General features: G+C 58.0%; 1 protein-coding gene across 11 annotated transcripts in view; it reads right to left on the bottom strand.

Annotated features, from left to right (window-relative positions):
* The window catches only part of ARHGEF10L (Rho guanine nucleotide exchange factor 10 like), a 146,864-nt gene that overhangs the window by 71,105 nt on the left and 55,185 nt on the right, over window positions 1-20,574 (bottom strand). For 6 of the 11 annotated variants that reach the window (XM_060310461.2, XM_060310443.2, XM_060310449.2 and 3 more), the window contains 6 exons: window positions 18,177-18,268; window positions 16,348-16,431; window positions 12,183-12,355; window positions 7,473-7,589; window positions 4,543-4,651; window positions 1,920-2,026 (listed from right to left, as the gene is read on the bottom strand). In XM_060310461.2, the coding sequence (XP_060166444.1) occupies window positions 1,920-2,026; window positions 4,543-4,651; window positions 7,473-7,589; window positions 12,183-12,355; window positions 16,348-16,431; window positions 18,177-18,268 (682 nt within the window). Of the gene's footprint in view, window positions 1-1,919; window positions 2,027-2,805; window positions 2,993-4,542; window positions 4,652-7,472; window positions 7,590-12,182; window positions 12,356-16,347; window positions 16,432-18,176; window positions 18,269-20,574 lie in introns of those variants that run through there. The other 5 variants (XM_060310467.2, XM_060310476.2, XM_030876840.3 and 2 more) reach the window with 5 other exon arrangements.

The raw sequence follows: 20,574 nt of genomic DNA on the forward strand, positions 1-20,574 counted from the left end.
CCACTCTCCTCCATGGGGACGGGTGGTCTCCTCCATCTTTGGACAACTTTAGTAGAAAATTCTTTCTTAGGTGAAATTGAAATCTCAGCTCCCGACACTTATAGATCCAATCCTTAACCAATCTCTCTCCCATCCCCACCAAGTGGGCTCTACTTCAAGCTAAACATCCCCGCCCCTTATCCTTCCCCTCTTGCCCTCCCTGTCTCTCCTCAGCTCAAATTAGTGCATCTCTCAGGTGCAGACCGACCAGCACCCAGTCAAGAAGCCCTCACCTGGATACAGCAGCATGCGGGCTGGGGGGGGCAGGGGGACTTTGCTGCACACTGGAATCATGTGACTCCCACCCCAGACATTCTGAAGGAATTGCTATGGGGTGCAACCTCGGTAACAGTGTTTTTTAAAGCTTCCCAGGTGATTCTAGCGTGCAGCAAAGCTGGGACAGAGCTCATGAAAGGTATCGCACATGAGAGGTGTCCGAGGGCGGAGCCTATCCACCTTGGCCCAGAGCTGGGAGGGTGACTGATCCCCACTGTGCCCCCAAAGCCATCCTGAGAACATCGATCCAGGCGCCCACCACCATCTCCCCTGCTCCCCTCTGTTTCCTCCCTCCTGCCTCTGGCACACCTTTGCATCTCCTCCCACCACCCTGCCTACGCCCGGGCCTGACCATGGCCCCTGTCCTTCAAGCTGCCCCACAGCAGGATGCCTTGTCAACGATCCCCAGTTTCCCAGGTGTTCCCAGAGCAGCGTTCTCCACCTCGGCATGCTGATGCTTGGGGCCGTCCCGTGCACTGTAGGACGTGTAGCAGCGTCCCTAGCCCCTACCCACCAGATTCCAGTAGCACCCGACCCCCCGCAAGCTGTGACAACCAGAAGCATCACCAGACATTGCCAAATGTCCCCTGGGGGACAAAATAAACTCGGTTGAGAGCCACTGGCCTAGAGTAACTAACATTGCTGATGCAAGAAATGCAAAAGGCTCCCAAGGAGACAGACCCGGCCGACATCAAAAAGGGGAACCCCGGATTACGAGCTGGCAGCCTGGGGTCCTGCCTGGCTCTGAGCTCTGACGGCTCTGACAGTGACTCACTGCATAGGGGAGGGAGCAGGGGGGTCACCACCTCAGTGTTGCCAGGGGCCAGGCAGGAGAAAGAAGGAAAGAAGGAGGCGGATGGACTCCCAAGACGAGAGGTGTGGCCGTATCTCCGATTTGCAAAAGGGGCCCATCATCAGGATTTCCTGCCAACTCCAAACCGGCCAACCCCCTCATTGCATTTGCTTTCCCGACATGTCTTGCTCAGAGCCCTCATGACCAGAGGGAGGCAGGGGTCTCTCCCTCTGCCTCATGGCTAAGAAAACCCCAGCGGGGAAAAACCCAAACCTGACTCTGCCGAGGAAGGTCCCAGAGCACAGCCACCCCGATCTCGATGTGACACTTCTGGAGAAGGAAGACATCGCCCGAAGAGCCCCGCTCCTGGGATGCCTGCGGGTCTCTGGGGTCTGAACTGATGACAGGTGGGTGGATTGGGGGAGGGGGGCCGGGCACCTCCAGGGCTCCTCCCTGAACTGGATTAGCTTGGTGCTTCCCAGAAAGGGACTGCGGGCCCTTTGTTCAAACACCTTCGTTTGACCCAGTTACACAGGAGCTACTCTGGCTGCCGCAGGCCTGGGAAGCGAGAGCTCCACATGCAGCCCCACCGCCACCCAGGATGATGGCGTGGAACCTGCAGAGTCCAATTTGGAAGGTCTGTGCAGCAGGTCGAGAAGAGACCCCAGGAGGTCCCCCACCCAGCTGGGGCTCTATCAAGGGCCCCCTGATCATCAACTCCCCTTCCAGACCCAGACCTGCATGGTCCCAGGTAGCAGGCTGGGGTCCCCACCATCCCTCCCCCTGAAGACACCCCGCTCCTCCCACAAACCTGCTGTGGGCTCAGGCCGTCTGGCATGGGGCCCAGCTCCGGGGCTGGGGGCTTGATGTCCGTAACGCTGACCTCCAGGAGCCCCATGTCCTCCTCCTCCGAGTCACCTGGAAAGTGAGATGGGCTGGTGACACGTGCAAGGCAAGGATGACACACCTGCTCAAACTCCAGGAGCTGGAAACCACCCTCCCCCCCACAGACCGGGGTCCTGGGATGAGTGGCTCCTGGGGCCACAGAGGATTAGGGCCTACTCACTGGCCTCCTGGCTATACTCTGCTAGGACAGTCCACCCGGAAATAGAAGTGAGGGAGGGATGGAGCGAGGGAGTAGGAAACAACACGCAGCAGGGGCTCGGCTCTCAGAACCCACCCAGCCGGGAGTCTCTGTCCCGCTCAGACCCGCCCGCTTCTGGGCAGGCGAAGGCCAGGCCGCCCATGTCCCCATCACTAGACACTAAAAATAGTTTTCTTCTTGTTGCCAAAAAGGGGGAAGAAAGTAAACCCCGAGAGGAGCAGGGCTGTTTGGCTTTGTGTTTTCATCTTTCAAAAAAAGAGACCCAATGGGGAAAAAGTCCAGCTGCTGTCCAATAGGGGAACGCAGACATGAGTGGGGGCAGACCTCAGAGGACAGATCGAGACAGACAGAGGCCGGGCTGGAGAGAAAGAGCGGAGGTCAGGCAGAGCGCAGTAACCCGGCCTCGCAGGGCTCCCGCCCCACGAGCTCCAGGCACAGGCACAGGGAGACGGGACCCCGCTGCTTGCGGCCCTGAAACCCGGTGCCGGCAGCCGCAGGCAGCAGGAAGCGGGTGCTAAGGGGAAGCTGGGAAGAGAGAAGTGGTGGTGGCTCCCGGGGGCCGAGGGAACAGGGACATGCAGACGGGCCTTACCTGAGCAGGAGACAGAAGAGGAGGAGGAGGAAGGACAGTGGATGACAGTATGGGGGTCGGGGTGGTGGCGGCCCTCCTGCCTGGCCCACATGGCACCCCGGGCATCACTCCGCACCCACCCCAGCCGCTGGCCCCGCGGCTTCCTCTTCCCCCATGCGCCACTGGGTAACATTCTTGGCCGGTGATTCGAGCCTTGCCGTGGCTATTAATAACGCCTCTGGTGGGAGGGTCGCTTTAGGAAAGGCTCCGGGCTAACAGGCAGGGTGGGGAGGGAGCCTGCTGGCCGCCCGGCTGGCCTGGGGATGGGGAGGGTGACCAGGAAGAGTTCCCAGCCAGCCGGCATGTCCAGCCTGTCCGTTCTCCAGGCCACTCCAAGCTCGGAATGGCTCCTCGGCCCATCGTCCCCTCCCTCGTCGGGGGGTAGGGCTTCCCCAAAAGTTTGGCGCTGAATCAAGTATATGCAGTGGTGGGGGTAATTAAACCCGCTTCACAGATGAGGAACCTGGCAGTCCAAGAGGGGAAGAAGTGGGCAAGGTCACACAGCCAGGAGGCCGTGGAACCAGGATCGGAGCCAGAGCAGCAAGAGGCTGTCCCAGCACCAAACACCCCCTTTCTGTGGCTGCCACCGGGAATAACACCTGCCACGCAGGGGCCAGGAGCTGTGCTGGGCTCTTCCCATGTACTGCTACTGCTCGGTCATCCTCACCAGAGCCCCCTGAGACAGATGCCAGATTAGCCCCATTGTACAGATGAGGAAACTGAGGCACAGAGAGGGTGAAATACATAGATTTCAAGAGGGCGCAGAGCCTCAAAGTCCTCCCTGGCTTGAAGGCCTGTGCTAACGGGGCCCTGATCTCTCCCCCCTGCCCTCACTCCAGCCAGAGGAAGCCTCTTCCGTCCCCTCCACGCCTGCGTGTCCCCAGGCGAGACACTGAACCACTCTGTGCCTGTTCCCCCATCTCCAAATGGGAACAAGACAGTCCTCTGTCCCTGTCTGGTGTTTATAAGTATTAAATGAGAAACTGTAAAGCTCTTCAGAGAGTGCCTGGCACACAACAGACACTCCATAAACGATGACCATCGTGAAAATCACTTCTTGAACGTCTCATACCTTCCCACCTCTGGACCGTTGGACATGCTGGCTCCTCTGCCCGGAGCACCCACTCCCTGCCCCGTTCCCTGGCCTGATGGACCTGGGTCCCCTTCTCCTTCTGCTCTCAGCCCTTCCCCGACCTTTCATTCGCGTATTCCACGCTCACCTCCCCCACGCTCCCACCGTGGCAGCCCACCATGCGGCTAGTCATTTCCTGTTTGCATGCCTGTCTCCGTTCTGTCCCACGTGCTCCTGCAGGCAATCCTGCCTGACCCATCTTGGTGTCCCTGCACCCAGCACGGGGCATGGCACTTAGTAGGTTCTCAATAAATGTCGGCTGGTGGAGAGACAGGTGCATGGATAAAGAAGGGCATGAACAGGCGCGTTCAAAGCTGAGGTCAGGTGAGCATGGGAGTCAAGAGGCCAAGGAGACCACGACAGAGACCAGGGCAGGGATGCTGAAGAGAGAGGCCCACGCTTCCCGGAAGAGATGGGCCCACCTGCCACAGGCCGGGAAACAAGCTGGCACATTTGGGGATCAGTCCCCAAACCCCACCGCCAGAGGAGCCCGGACACCCAGTGACCTCGCCCACCCACCCCTGCCGAGCACCGAGCCCGCCCTGGCCCGGCCCGCAGCTCCTCACCGAGGATGTCCTTCCTGTGCAGAAAGGACACTTTGCGCATGACTGCGATCCTCGTCTTCTCCAGCCCGTCCCTGGTCCCGCTCTTGGCGGCCTTCATGAGCTGGGTCATCTGAGCAAAGGCAGGGGGGCTCATCAGAGAAGCGGAAGGAGGCCTTGCGACATCTGCCGTCAAGGGCCACCGGCCCTACCCAGGCCTCCCGGCCGGGGCTACAAACATGAGGACCCCGGAGCCCACTGCCTCCCAGGGAGGTGGCAGCAGAGGCCAAGAAAGACCGCAGGGCACTGCCACCCCGAGACCTCCTGGGAAGGGCTGGACGGGCATTCACGCCCTGGGGGACCTTCCGGGGGGAACCCTCTTTACTAACCCAATTTTTTCCCCTTGGGTGTCAAATTAAGGACATGGTGTGACACTGGGGAAAAGTCTGGAGGCCTGGAGTCCTAGGCCTGGTTCAGATCCCAGCCCTACCGCTCCCCACCCGCGTGACTCTGGACAAGACCCTTAACCTCACTGAGCCTCAGTTTCCTCCCTGAGACCCGCCAGAGCCTGTGAGGACTAAACAGGGTCTGGGAAAGCACGCTGGACAGTAAAAGGAGCTGCACAGAAGCCCAAGCTTACTTTAGGAGCAAGTATGAAAGGAGGGGAGCAGCCCCATCCCATCCGTGGAACCCCGGCCCCACCAAATAGCCGGGTTTCTTACTGAGCCTCTGCCCAGGAACACGGGGGAGGCTGGTGCCTCCACGGAGCCGGGTGCGGCAAGCGAAGCAGACACGGGGCGCGGGCGGAGGCAGGCCCAGGACGGGGAAGCGGCACGTGGGGCCTGCAAACAGAGCTGCCGTCCCCTAACTCACTGCTTTGTCCCCTCAGCCCCCGGCCCAGTCCTGGAAGCTTCCCTGACGCACAGCCAGTGCTAGAAGTTTCCACGTGGTTAGAAATGCTCCCTGTCTGCGCTGTCCAACGTAGCAACGGCCAGCCACTGGGCACCTGAGAGCTGGCGGGTACGACTGAGGACCCCGAGTCCTGGTGATCTTTCATTTTAATTAACTTGAATGTGAAGAGCTGGGTGGCTATCATAATGGACGGTACAGTTCTAGGAAACCCCCTGCTCCCTGAAGCTCTCTGCTAAAGGTGGGAAGCGCTCATCTGGGGGTCCCTGGTCTCTGCTCTCTATATCACCTTCCTCCAAACACCCGCCCTGGTCCCCAGCATAAGGGCCCGGGCACTGCTCAAGGGTCTGGGTCAGGAAGGCTTGCCGAACACTGAGTGGGCGCTGAGGCTGGGGGCAGGGTGGTAACTTTTCAGGAACAAGACAACTTTCTGGAAACAGCCAACAGCCAGCAGGGGAAAGGGAAGTCCCGGGCCCCTCCCTGCCTCTCAATGGTATGATTCTAGAGCAGCAGTTCTTGGCCTTTCGGAGAGGTGGGTGGGGCTGTCATAAACACCAGTGAGAATCTAATGAGAGGGACATTCGACCCCAGACCCCGGAAACCGTACGAAGATGCTCACCCTCCTCTGAGGGGGTCATGACCCCCACAGTGGAAACCTCTGTCCTGGAGCCCAGTTCCTATCTCAGCAGAAAGCCGTCATGGGGGCTGTCCTAGGAACCCCCAAAGTGGTCTTTGGGGGAACCATCAGAGACCCTTCCTGGGCCAAAAAAGAGCAACAGGTGAGCACCTGGAAGGCGTCCCTGGGTCAACCTGCCAGCTCCACTGGCTCACAGCACTGAGGACAGAGCCCGATCTGGGGGCCGACTCAGGGGCCGGGCTGGGGAAAGCACCCTGGTCTCGACGCCGCCCTCCACGTGCTCCCTGCTCCTCCCTGGGCCGCAGCTTCCTGAGAAGTTAAACCTGCCCCCACCTCCAGTCACAGGGCTGTCAGAGGGTGTCCCTATAAGGGTCTTGCAAACTGTAAAGGGTCTCTCCGCCTCCTCCAGAGAGGCCTCCGGTTCTGAGGAAATGGGCAGGGCTACAGGATAGAGGGCAGGCAGGCTCTGGCTTGCACAGACCGAGGCTTGAACCCCAGTTCTGCCGCTGGCCGCTGGTGTGGCCGCCAGCCAGTTGCCTCACTTGCTGGCCTTACTAACACTGAATGACAGCAGTAAGACAGCGGCCTGCTAGGGCGTCTCAGGGAGAAAACGGTCAGGCACACAAGTAGTAATGGTCACCATCCACTGAACTCTTAGGCTGTGCCCGGCGCGGCCCTAAGCACCTCACGGTTCTGAGCTCACATCCACCCTGGGCGCTGGTACTGTTCATGCCGCCATTTCACAGGCAAGGAAACTGAAGCTCAGAGAGGTCAAGAGGCCTGCCCAGGATCACACAGCGAGGAGGTGGTGGGGCTGGCATTCAAATCCAGGCCTGCAGGCCTCCAAAGCCCACAGCACACAGTAGGTGCTCAATGAATGGAAGATACTGCCGTCCATCCTTATGCAGAGGTCGGAGTCCCATCTGAGAAGAAGGCACTGCGGTTTCTCCTACTGGCCTCCTTACCCCGGACCTCTCTGAACAGCTCCAAGGCGGAGGAACATCCAACGTCACCAACAAAGTGTAACCCAAACCCACCTGCCATAGTTACCAAATTCATAGATTCCTAGGCCTCGGCCCAGACCTGTAGAATCAGCCTCTCTGGGGGTGGAGCTCAGGAATCTGCATTTTTCAAAGCACTCAGGTGATTCTGAGGGCCCTAAAGTTTGAGAGCCCACACAGGAATTCTTATCGACGGTTAAGGTGTCAATTGAGGGTGGGAAGAGAGAGAGGCGAGGACATGGACAGGAGCGAGCCAGCCTTTGGCATCAGCCCGCGCAGCCGGCGAAAGATGCCACCAAGTTCCAGGGCTCGAGGCAGCTCCAGGACTCAGGCCCACCCCTGCAGCCCCAGAAGCGCAGGAAAGGCCCCGGGAGCCCCCAGGACTTGGAGGGACAGACAGACAATACCTTATAATCGTACTTGTGCTTCAGCTCCTGCATGTCTCTCCCCCCAACTCTTAAAGCCAAGATGTCTCTCTTAGTCCTGGCGCATCGCTCCTTTAGCCTAGTCAGGTCTGGAGAAAGCTGGAGCCCACAAGCAGCCAGGCAGAAGGACAGCAGGTGAGAGAAGCAGGCGGGGAGGGCAGGAGACAAAACACCGGCAACAGAGTAAAAAGGAGACTCAGGTGAGGTGGTGGATAGACAACCCGGGGTGGGTGGGATCGGGCACCTGGGGACCACCAGGCCCCTGCCTGGAATGAGCTCCAGCAGCATCCAACCCCAACATGCCACGCAGTTGGGGGCTGGGTCTCTGCAGCTGCGGGGGAGCAGAGGCGGGAGGGGAACAGCCCAGGCCCCCTCCCAGTGCTAAGAGGACAAGGACTGTGTCTCGGTCATCTCCCCATCCCAGGAGCCCAGCATGGGGCTCTCGACATTAGAGGCTCTTGGCAAGTTTCCGAGGGGGATGAATGGCAGGTGGACGGATGGGTGGAATGGGTGGGCAAGGGGATAAATGGATGAGTGGGCAAATGCAGAAAGATGGGTGAATGCAGAGAGGGGTGGATGGATGGATGGATGGACAATAGACGGATGCGCAGATGGACAGGCTCATAGATGGATGGATAGACAGATAAGTGGATGGATGGGTGAGCAAATGGATACATTCAGTTGGATGACTGTACAGATGGCAAATGGGTAGAGGGATGAAGAGACAGTCAGATGAATTAATAAAAACATGGATGGTTGGACGCAGTGCTGTGCTGGTAAATATTCAACGAGCGGTTCTCCAGGAAAAAGAGCCCTGCCTTATAGTATTTCCACGGCGTGAACACGCCCACCACGGCCAATTTCAGACTACCAATGTGACATCACTGAGTGTGAAGTTGGAAAGGGATGTGCACAATTGGTTCTTGGGCTCTTGTGAGCTAGTTTGAGCTGGCTCGAGCACACCACTGGAGGAACAGAGGGAGGGAGGGATGACGGGCGGGCGACTGGATGGAGGGGTAGGTGGCTGGCTTACATACTATCTGGGAAGATGGACAGATAAATGGACAAACAGACAGACATTCAAATGCATGAACTGTAGGAGCAATAGTGACATTTGGCAAAATACAGAGAAGACCATGACTAGGATTACTTGTAGAAAAGTAGACAAGCAGAGGAATCAAAAGCACGAGCTTAGAGGCAGGTGGGCCTACATTCAAAGCACTGCTCCCCGCGTACTAGCTGGAAAAGTCTCCTTCCCTCTCTGAGTGACAGCTTCCTCACTGGTAAAGTAGCCATAATAATAATTACCTCATAGTATCACTGAGAAGGTGAAATGGACAAAGCATGTAAACCCCAGAGCTTAGTGAGTGTTCAACAAAATGGAAGCTTTTTTAGATATTAGACTATCTTTCAAATAATAAACGCTCAATATTTGTTGAATGGATGGACAGTTGACTGGATGGATGGATGGATGGATGACGGACGGATGGAGGGATGAACGGATGGACAAGGTACTTCCTTTCCAATCCTATGTGATGTTGAGCTGTGGTTCTACCACCTACTTGCTGTGTGGCCCTCGCCACATCATTTAACCTCTCTGAGCTTCTGTCACTTAGGTTCTCTGATCAACAAAATGAGAGTCTTAAAGCAAGTAATACCAACCACTCTAGGGTATTAGGAACAATAAATGAAACTGCTCTGCCAGCTGCACCACACTCAGCTGTACCGCACTATTGTTATACAAAGAAATAGCAGGACAGGGATCCTTCCGAGAGTTACTCAGACGCCCCAGAAAACTGGAGTCCTGTTTCATCTGTAAATAAGACTGACATGATAAATCATAAAGGACCTGGGCCTCTGCCTCTCTCAGGGTCCGAAGAACTAGATTCGAAGGTGAACTGCAGAATTAGCCGGACCAGAGTCAACCAGCTGAGGTCAGAGCTGGCAGTGCTGCCCAGGCCCCTGGCCAACTGGATCACGGTCACCTTCATCATGAAGAGATCACAATCAGAAAGTGGACAGGTTCAGTGGAGCCTGTTTCACAGCTGGGAAAAAAAAGAAAAAACCTCCCACTGACCATGGGGGGGCGACCAGCAGGCCCTCATTAAGCAGGATCAGGCTCCCGGTCACATCTGGGTCAAGTGCTCCTAAGGAGGTCCCTCTGCAGAGCCTCAGTCATTTTCTTTGGCAAAAATCGGCCCACTGAGGGCTGGCTTGGCCAGACACCTGCAGGAGGGGCTCCACTAGTTCTTTTGCAGCTGCACAGGGTACCAGGTTCCTGTTAGACTCTAAGGACAGGACCCGACTCTGCCCAGATCTCTGCTGCCTGACGCGCCACAGCACAAACTACATACAGGCAAGCAGCGGTGGCACCGGAAACATGCAGCGGCTGCAGCACGACGCGTAGGAGCAGATGCGCCCCAAGCAGCTCAGGAGGGCAAAGCCCTGCAGGTGGGGCTGTGGCGGGGCGGTTCCCAGGCAGAGGTGGGTGTCAGAAGAAATACGCCCCCTACAATCCCTGGGAGCCTGCTGTTCAGGGAACAGGCGGGCCTGGGCCCATGGCCGGAGAAAAGTCCTCATGGTCAGAAATTCCAAGAACTCTGCACGTCGTTTGTCTGCTGAGGAAGAGTCCCAAGCCCCCAGCTTGAGGGTGTGCGGGACACAAGCCCAGGGGCAGCCCCCAGAGACCCCCACCCCTGGGGCCAGGCCAAGGTGAGGGCCCGGCCAGCATTTCTCAGAGTGCTCTGTGGGCCCCTTGCATCCCCGGAGGACAGAGCGCTGTTAAAAAGCAGATTGCCAGGCCCCACCCAAACCCCGAACCTGGGAGCGAGGCCACGACATCTGCGATTTCAACCAACAACCCACATACATGATCCTGATGCCTGTGCAAGTCTGAGGACCACCATGGGAGAGCCCAAACTCAGCATCCCCACGCGTCCTGCCCTGAGAGGTGCTGACGGTTCCCTCTTGGTCCCCAGCAAGAAGGCACGGGGCTGGGGAAGTGGCCGTGGGAGATTAGGCGGGACAGTCAGAGGCTGAGAACAAGGGCTGGTCCAGGCCTGGAGTCCCACTGCTCACACCCTCCAGAGCAGGGCTGGGACACACGAGTCCCGCCCCCGCTATGCAGAGGCTACCCAGGGCGAGTGGCACCTTCATAACCAAAGCCCCCTCCCTCCCCTAAACCAGAGCTGCCCCTTCTAAGGACAGAAGCAGGAAGAGGCCTGTTCCTGGGCTTTCGCCTGGGTCATTCCTCCAACTGGGGACACCTTTCCCATCTCCTCTGGCTTCTGCACCCCAGCTCCCAACCCGCCTCTCTTGGAAGGAAGCCTCCTGTGATCAGGCCCATCAAATCCCACCTGTGTCGGGCAGGCGGCCATACGTACACGGGCTCGTGTTCACAGAAAGGCATGCTTTCTTCATATTTGACAAATCGTTTCATATTTGGTGTCTCCTCCTAGACCACAAAGGTTCCCCAAGCCTGGGCTGGGTCTTCCAGTCCCCCTGTACCCCAACCCACACCCTAACATGTGGACTGGGCACAGAGTAGGTGTCAGAGATGCTTAACGTTTTTTGCTAGCAGGAGGTCAAGGCTGTTTTCCGTGGCGCCGCCCACGGGGGCCCAGCCGAGAGGAGAGCAGGGGTTCAGGAGTGACCTGCTCAGCCCCCAGGCTTCCTGAGGACTTGGGGAGCCCTCTTCATCTGAGTAAAGTCCGTCTGAAGACTCTTAGGCGTAGGCGCTGCTCTGGCCTGTGCCCCTCTCCCAGAAGGGATCCCCAAACTCAGAAAGGGGCAGGAGGCACTCAGAAAAACTTGGGAGTTGGAGGCCCCTGTAATCCAGCCTGGGCCTGGGGCCCCTGCCTGGTCCCTGCCCCACCTGCAGGCAGGACTCGCTGACAGGCTGAGCCCACTTGCCTGCCTGTGTCTTTTCAAAAGGACCCTTACAGAGACCCAGTCACCTCTGGTCGGGCAGGGCCTGTCTCTAAGAGGCTGCTCCCATTCAATCCCAAATCTCGGCATGGATAGAACCTGCCTTCTGGTGGCTTCTAGAGAACAAATGGGACAGGCAAGGCTGTCACAGCAAAGGAGGAACCAAACGATCCATCCTCCTCCTGGCTTCCGTGGCTCCTTCCATGAAATCAGCAGAATGAACTCAGTTCCAGGCAGAAACACTGGAAGCAATCAGTGCATGGATGGCCCCTTGAAAGGCTTTGGAAAGAAGCCTCCCAGGCACCTCTGACTTAGCCCGCTTGCTCACCTCCCCAGGGCAGAGGGCTGTGGGGGTCTCGGATCGATCTGAGAAGCATCCTGTGAGGCAGGGAGATCAAGCTGATTTGATCCATGTGTCCACTGTAATCAGTTAGTTAAGCTGCCCAAGCACTGTGTTCAGGAGGATTCTGAAGCCAGATCTGAGCCCGTGAGCATCGTCATCAATTGCCGGGTCTGCCACAGGCCTGGAGCAGGGGCAACACCTGTGCCAGGCACTAACCACACCCATCCTAGGTTTAGGGCTCTCCACGGCCAATCAGCAATGTGGGTGGATCACTTCCTGTCTCGGGATTACATGGGCCACTTCTCCCTCTCTCACCATACATCCCTGGGAATCACTGAGGTTTAGATACGAGTCTCAGGCCTGGCCCTCACCACCCCACTCGCAGGTGCCTTGGCTGGGGTGAGAGACGCCTTCCCCCTCACCTTGGGCTGGAAGGACACTCGGTGCTTGGCGGGCTCCGCCTCCGGCTTGGCCTCCTCCCCGGAGTCCTCGCTGTAGCTCTCAAACTCACTGGAGCTCCAGCCTAGGTCCTCCGTCTCCCGGGGTGCCCCGTCCCGGCGCACATCCTCGTAGAGCAGCTTCCTCTCTGCCCCTGCTGGCCGAGAGACAGGGCTGGTGAGCCGAGGCCCTGAGGCCAAGCCCACCAGCCCCAATTTCTGAACCCAGGCGGGCAGGTGGGGGCGTGGGTCAAGGTGGACCTTCAGCTCCACTTCCTGGTCCATAAGCAGGAGGCAGTGAGAACACGACATCCACCCCGCAGAGTGAGGAGGACGTGAAAAACGCAGAGAAGCACGAGAAACGTGCCTGGCACACAACCGGCTCAACAACTTCCCCTATCCACACCACCTTGCTAGGATCGGAATGCTCATTTGGGGCTTCTGTGGCTTTTTCTTTTTTCTTTTTTTTTTTCTTTTTTGCAGTACACGGGCCTCTCACTGCTCTGGCCTCTCCCGTTGCGGAGCACAGGCTCCGGACGCGCAGGCTCAGCGGCCATGGCTCACGGGCCCAGCCGCTCCGCAGCATGTGGGATCTTCCCGGACCAGGGCACGAACCCGTGTCCCCTGCATCGGCAGGCGGACTCTCAACCACTGCGCCACCGGGGAAGCCCTTCTGTGGCATTTTTTAGAGGAAAAGAGAAGCCCTAAGACCAAGCCCTGACTCAGGCCCTCAGCTCTGGCCTCAGCATGCTAGGGGGGAAAATGAAGATGGTCCGGGGCATTGAATGACTCAGATCCCTCACCCCAAATCTGAGTTCCCCGTGAGGGTCCAGGATGGTCCAGTAGGGGGCGCGCCTGGCCCAGCGTCCAGGAATGTTCCCTTTTCTTCTCCGGCCCCACAGGAAATGCCTTGAATGGGAAACTGGGGGACAGAGACCTGACAGTCCACTGGCCTGGAGGGACACGTGCCACCAGGGCCGGGCACTCTTGGGGGTCCCTGTCAACTCGGGTTTGAGATGCTGTTTCTAGACTGAGGTGGAAAAGCCAGTTTGCCGGGCCCAGAACACGGGGTCCCAGCCCTGGTCCCAGCTCCACCTCTGGGAGCTCTCGGCCTCACCTTCACCTCTGAGCTTCACTTCCTGGGCTGTTACCTGGAGAATAACTGAACTGCAGGCCTCACAAAAGTAAGGGCAGACTCCAAAAAAGTGCACGAAGATGAAAATGCTTTTCGTTAACACAGACAAAATATGGCACTGAGATGGGTTTAAAAAAAAAAATCTGCTCAGAAACCACGCATTGTAAAGAGCAGACAACTTTGGTTCTTGGAGCCTCTCTATAAAATGGGGATAATAAGCTGGAAGGTGGAGGAAATATAATATTTGCACAGAAAGCTCTTAGCCAAGAGCCTGGTACATGGCAGGCGCTCACCAAAGAGCAGCTGATCCTTACTCGCGGGGGCTCTGGGTGGGCTTGAAGGTCTCCACACTGACCCCAAGCCTCCACCTCCCCCGCACGGGAAAGCCGGGCGGGTGAGGGGTCGGGGAAGATTTTCAGCCAAAGAGCAAAACAGACACACTGGGGCTTAGCTGGAGACTCAGGTCCCAGGATCAGGAGGAAGCATGGGGTTATTTTTCAGCAAAAGATGATAGTGACTAACATCTGCAGGGAGTAGAGCAGCTGGTGACCAGGCTGTGACCTTCACAAGGCTGGGCTGACTGTCCTGTTACTGCAGTGGAGGCCCCACAACCCGTGAGTCAAGGGGCAGAGCCCAGTTTCTTGGGGCTGCCCCAGGGGAAGAACCACGTGACATCTACTTCCCCTAACTTCTGGCCCCGCCCACCTAATCTACATGCCAGATTCTCCCAGCAGCCCTGTGGGGCCGGAAACTACCACCGCCTCCCATCAGACAGATGAGAAAATGGGGCCCAGAGAAGACGTGTGCTTGCCTGAAGTCAGGCAGTGAGTGGGGAGGGGGCCCCATCCACTCACCGTGCTGCTTTCCACAGAGGCACCACCGTGCTGACGACCCCCTGGGCTCGTCCAGAAATACTCTCTCCAGTGGAGACAGCATCACCAGATTCCTAAGCCTTCAGAGGCCTCACAGTGGCCTGGTCCCCGCTGCCCCCCCCCCATCTCCTGGGGCCACGGGCTTCACTAATGCTCAGGAACATGGCTCCCCTTTCAAAGCACTTACCACCACCCACTCAGTGCTCTACATCAACTATCTCACGGCATCCTCCCCACCACCCAAGGAGGAAGCTAGCATTGCCCAGTTTTACAGATGCATCGACTGAGGCCGGAGAGATTTAACCAGAAGTTTTGCGGCGTGGCCCTCCCCAAAGTCCTGTGAGGTCAGGACGATATTCTGATTTCATACGAAGAAGCCAAGGCCCAAAGCACAGAGAGCTGTGCCCTAATTAATGGCAGAGCCAGGATGAAAGCCCGAGGCTGTGTGGGTCCACTGGCCTGTGCGGCTGCACCTCAGTGGACACCCTCCACACTGAGCGCCGGCTGAGCCCACAGGCCGTGCGGGGCCCTGGCATGTGTGATGTTCACAGCGCTCCTTGTGGGGTGCACCTGCTGAGGGCTGGGCCCAGCCTCGCCGACTCAACCCTCCCACAGCCCCGAGAGAGAGTGGGGGGTCTCAGGGCAGGAGTCCTGGCCCTCAATCGGCAGGCTCAACTGGCTCCCAGGCCACCTGCTCTTGCCTACCTCAGGGTAAACCACAGGACATGCCATATCCCCACACCCTGGGGACCCGGGGTGCCCAGTGAAGACTGTGACCAAGTGATTAGTGGCTTCATTGGATTCAGGTGGGAGAACAGCCCAAAGGGGTCAAATAATGGCCTCAGGCCACTCCGATCTCCTGGCTCTGGGACTTCATCCAGCCACCCTTTCCCACTCTCCCGGATTCACATGAGCTACAAGCAGGAATGGGTTCCAGGTTCCTCCAGGGCTTGTTAGATGGATGGGTGGATCATGGGCCCACCTGCCCTGCTCCTGGGACAGGTGTCAGGAGTGTGCCCCCGGGGAACGTCGGGCCTCATCATGTTGTCTGTGTGTCTCTCCCGTTGGACTATATGCTGCCCCAGGATGGTTACGGTCGCCCCTGTCAGACCAGGAGCTCCACAAATGCAGGGGCTGTTTCCCCCACTAGACGGGGAGGCCCTGAAGACAGGCAGAACAGTGTTGTAGAAAAAGCAGAGTCCAGCAGATGTCTATTCAAATTCTGGCTGTGTGATCTGGGGCTGGTGGCTTAACCTCTCTGATGTGACTGTCAACTGGTGCCATAGGCCCTGCCCTACCGACCTCACAGGGTTGACTGAACAGGGGAAGCAAATGCGTTTCATCTTTCATAAAATGCCACCCAAGTCCTTTGTGGGGGGGAGGGGGACAGAGCACTGGACTTGGAGTCAGAATGACCCAGGTTCGAATCCCAGCTCTGCCTCTACAGTTTCCTCCTCTGAAGAATAAGGAAGTAATACCCTAAGTCAAAGTTTCAAAGCAGATTACAGGAGATAAACCATGAAGAGCAGCTGGCAAAACGTGTTTAAGCAAAGACGGCTCTTACTGTGAATGGATATTAAATACCCCTCGTCCCTGGGTAGTCCTCCTTCCAGCTAGGTGAGTATGTGGGCCCAGTTCCAGCAGCACTCACCCTCCTCCACCCTGTTTCTCCTCTGCGGCCCCGATCTTCCCGGCAGGGCCCAGGCTTTCCCAGGCTTTCTCTGCTTCACCATTCAGCAAGTCTGGACTATTAACCCATTTTCAGGAGGAATGGAGGCTTGGAAAAGTGAGAGATTTGCCTGGGGACCTACAGACCAGCATGCCCCTGCCCCTGAAGCCCTAATCTCTGCGCTTGAAGCGTTAACCCCTCCGCATGAAGCCCTAACCCCTCCCCATGGAGCCCTAACCCCGCCCCATGAAGCCCTAACCCCGCCCTAGCCCCAGCCTGGCCACGCCCTCAGCCATCTCCTGACTCTCCCGGGAAGACGGCCGTGCTTTTTAAAAGCAAGAAGGAGGAGCCATGGACTGGGTGGGGGCCGGGGAGGAAGTGGAAGGAGAGACCCTCCCCAGGCCCCGCCCTCCCGCCGCCCCTCCCACCCCTCCTCTGTCCGGAGAGAAGCGGGACTCCTGAAAGAGGCTTTACCGGGTTGATGGGCGTCCAGGTTCTCGCAGGGGACGTCGTCGTAAATCACATCTTCTTCCAGGGCGGGGAAAGTAAACCGGTCGACTGGGAGAGAAGGGAGAGGAAAAGAGCACGAAGGAGGCTGTGGTGGCCCAGGGCGGCTGCCAGACTGACAGCAGGACTGCACCAGCTGGCAGCTCCCTCCGCCCGCCCGCCCGCACCCCCACGGCTCATCTGGGCCAGCATCCTGCAGCCCAACCCCTGGGGAACCCTAGCCTGCCACTGCTCTAAGAGGACGCAGCTTCCGCTGCCTCTTCCCGCTCCCCAGCCCCTCCAAGGCGCCCTCCCAGTGACTGCGGCACATGCCCCCTGCCGCCCCGACACCTGCAGGCCTGCCCCTCTGACTGATGGCACCTGCAGGGAGCATGAAGCAAACCCAGCACCTGTGCTCCAGGGCCCGGAAGCCTCTTCAGCCGCCCAGGCCCCCAGGACTACCCCAAAAGGAGTCACTCCCCACCCAGAGGCAGGGGAGGGCAAGGCAGCCATATCTAATGAGCACAGGATACGGCAGGGAGTGGGGGAATGGATTTGGAGAGTGGGGTTAAGGAGAGTCCCCCAGAACTCAGCCAGCGGGGCCCTGATTGGTAAAAAAATTCTGCAAATGAGCACATCAATCCCCTAACACTTTGCTGGGTGTGCTATGAGCAGGGCAGAGAGCACATCCTGCCCATGTTAGCAGCTCCTGAGCTGGAATATTTAAAGAGGTCTCCCCCCCGATAACTGTGTGCCCAATCTCTGCCCTCTCTAGGGGCATGTGGCCCCAGCAGAGCGAGGGTTTGGGAAACCAGTCCCCACCCCTGATGGTAGCCTGTCCTCACCCCACAGGCCTTCCAGGAAGACAGAGGACCAGATGGACTCTGAAGTCCCCGTTCCTAATTGCGTTGCTCCCTGCGGTCCCAGGGCCCCCAGAGCCCTATAGGAGCCTCACCGCCCCCTCCCCACCGACACAGATTCTGCCTCCCACATGGCTCAGACCTGCCCGCCTCTCTCCAGGTCCCTGGCTGCAGCCATCAGCCTCCCTCCCCTGGACAGCCTCCAGCCCACCACCTTGTCTCGGAGCACCAGTGATGGGACTGAAGTGCAGACGTGGTCTCATGGCTTCCCCTTGGCCTCTTATGGCTCACTGTCACTTTGGGGAAAGCACGGCCTCCGGGGGCACCCCACACACACTCTAGGAGGAACTGGGGAGATGGCAGCCTCACCTGGCCCTGCTCACCCCTTAGACCCTCCCCTCCACCACACCAAGGCTCACTGCTTCCGAGGTGCCAGGCATCCCCTCGCCCTTGGGCTCCGGCACAGGTTGCCCTCTCAGCCTAGACACTCTTGCCCGGAGCCCTGCTCCTTCACTCTCTGCCTCAGGACTCGTGGGCTCTCCCAATTCCCACCTCCCCATCCTAGCACCTGCTCTCTGCATGGTAACCACCCGCCTATGTGTCTGGTTCTGCTGCCAGAGGGACCTCGTCTTGGTCACCAGTGTACACCCACCACCCAGATCACCCTGGCCCACTGTAGGAGCTTTGGAAGTATTTGGGGGACAGATGAGCAGCTGAATGTGTGATCTACTCCTGGATCACGACTCACATCAGGTGGCAAAGGGGGGCAACTCTCAAGGGTGGGCAGTGGCCAGTCCACCTCAGAGCTGCCACCTAGCCCACAGCAGCCATGCAGCAAGGACAACAAGCCCACATCAGCTCTCTCAGCCTAGAGAAGGGGAGGTTATCCTGACACCAACCTCCTGGGGCTGAGACCTGGGGGGCGGGTGGCGCGGGGGGCGAATGCGGGGGACTTACTGCGACGGGAGCTCTTCCGTCTCCAGCTGGAGCGCCGGACCCCAGAGAAAGCTGTGTCCACGGCATCCCCATTGCTCACCACGGCCGGCTCCCTGCGGGCGGAGAAGCAGGGCCAGTGAGCCAGGAGGATGGGACAGCTGGTTCCTTGAAGCGTCAGACAGCCCCTCACCAGGTGACAGGGCCACTTGACCCCAAGGCCGAGCTGGGGAGGCCACAGCTGGGTTGGCCTTGGACAAGCCCCGTCCCCTCTTGGTTTCCTCACCTCTAGAAGGCACTGTAAGGCCGACCTGCTGCTTTACAAGAGCATAAAGGTCAAACGTATTCACGGTGACAAGTGATAGGGATCAGATGCTCTTCAGGCCAGGGCACCCTGTCTCTCCTCCTCCAGGGCAGACTCAGTGGGAACCTCCACCTCCCCAGTCTCCACATGCAAGATGGAGGAGAGGACTGGGGGGCCTTGCGTCTGAGAGACGAGGACCTGCGAAGCTTCACAAGACCATGCACAGAAGGCAGGGCTTAACTCCCACACACTTGAGGATGGGCTGGACCAGAGGCACGCTTCCCAGGAGCAGAGAAGCAAAGAGAAAGCAGTGGAGAAACAGCAGACACCACCTTAACCAAGCGGTCAAGTGAGCAAAACCCAGTGCCGTCACTCGGGCATCATGTACTCCAGATACGACGTGATGAGAAGGGTGCTCACCTCTGTGGGATTCTTACCCCAAGCCCATAACCCCAGGCTAATCATGAGAAAAACACCAAACAAACCCAGATGGGGGAACATGCTATAAAACACCTGCCCACTACTCCTCAATGATCAAGAAAAACAAAACTGAGGCACTGTCACAGAGCAGAGCAATGTAAATGACAACTGAATGCCACGTGGGTCCTGGATGGGATCCCGGGACAGAAAAGGAACATAAGCAGAAAAACTGATGAAATCCAGGTAAAGTCAGGAGTTCAGAGAATGGTAACGTACCAACGCTGGTTTCTTAGTTTTGATAAATATCCCGTGGTCGTGTAAGATGCGAACAGCGGGGAGAACAGGATGAGGAGGTGTATGGAACCCTATGTGCTACCTTTACAACGTCCCTGTAAATCTAAAACTATCCCAGAGTGAAAGGTTTTTGTTTTCTTCTTTAAGCCCATGCTCAAAAAAAAAAAGCCACATCTGGCAACCCAGAGGGTAGAGGCCTTCTACTGTCCAAGGCAGCTGCCACTGTTACGAAGAATTGACTTGAACTTGCCATCACGCAAGCCCTTAACAGAGGAGGAGGAGGGGGAGGGGGAGGGGAAGGGGGGAGATGACAACCGGAAGTGCAGGGAGAGGGGAGGGAGGAGAGTGAAGTGTGGAACACCTCCTGTGAGCAGGCCCTTGGCCTCGCCTTCCCAGTAGCACTGACAGGTAGATCCTGGCATCCTTCCCACTCCGGCAGGTGGCGGGCAGAGGAACCTGCCCAAGGTCACCGGCCTGTGAGTGGCAGAGCCGGACGGTGAAGCCAGCCTGCTGGGCCCCTAAGCTGGGCTCTCAGGACTGCGTCTCAGGTAACAGAGCAAGGACGGCTGTGACGGTGGAAACATGCCACGTCCGTGCTGTCCAGTGAGCCACGCGTGGCTACGGGCACTTGGAAGGTGGCTAATGGAACTCGTGTGTCTAAGGAACTTAACTTTTCATTTTAGGTCATTTAATTTTAAATAGCCACATGTGGCTAGCAGCCGCCGAACAGGACAACGCAGGCCGAAGCCACCAGCACCATTGGAGAAGCAAGACTCAGCTCCGGTTTTACTGCCAGAAGTCAGCAGTGTCGCCTGGGGGGGAGGGGCGCGTTTCAGTCCTGGGGTAACGCTTTCCATCGGCGGGAAGTTAAGGCCAAGAGGGGACAGGGCTGGTCTGGGCCAGGAGGGGTGCTGGGCTGGAGCCACCTGAGCCCCAATCCCTAACGGCGCTTCCCTGAGTCATCACCTTCTCAACCTGGAGGCGGCTTCAAGGTGCTGAGTGCAGCCGCTCAGAAATGCTCAGACAGAACCGAATCATTGCAGCGGGAGCTGACGAGACTTCGGCAGAGTTTGGTTTTAAAGTTTGCTTTGCTACATTAACCGTGACAACTGGTGACTCCTGGAAGAACACGCCAGGTGCCGCTTGCTGTACTTTACCTATATTTGCATATTTCACTGCACAAGAGCCCACGTGAGGTAGGCAGTGTCGTCCTCATTCTAAGATGGGGAAACTAAGGCTCACGAAGTCTTGATGACTGACTCTACTGAAGTCACTCGGCCCGTCAGAGGGAGCTGGGATCTGCAGCCCAGGCTGTCCGCCTGCAGAGTCTGCTCCTTCCACCAGACCATGTGGAAGCAGGGAGCCCGCATTCAAACATTCACCGACATCACGGACTCGCTGTGT

Source organism: Globicephala melas, chromosome 1 (genome assembly GCF_963455315.2).
Source record: "Globicephala melas chromosome 1, mGloMel1.2, whole genome shotgun sequence".
Classification (NCBI taxonomy): domain Eukaryota; kingdom Metazoa; phylum Chordata; class Mammalia; order Artiodactyla; family Delphinidae; genus Globicephala; species Globicephala melas.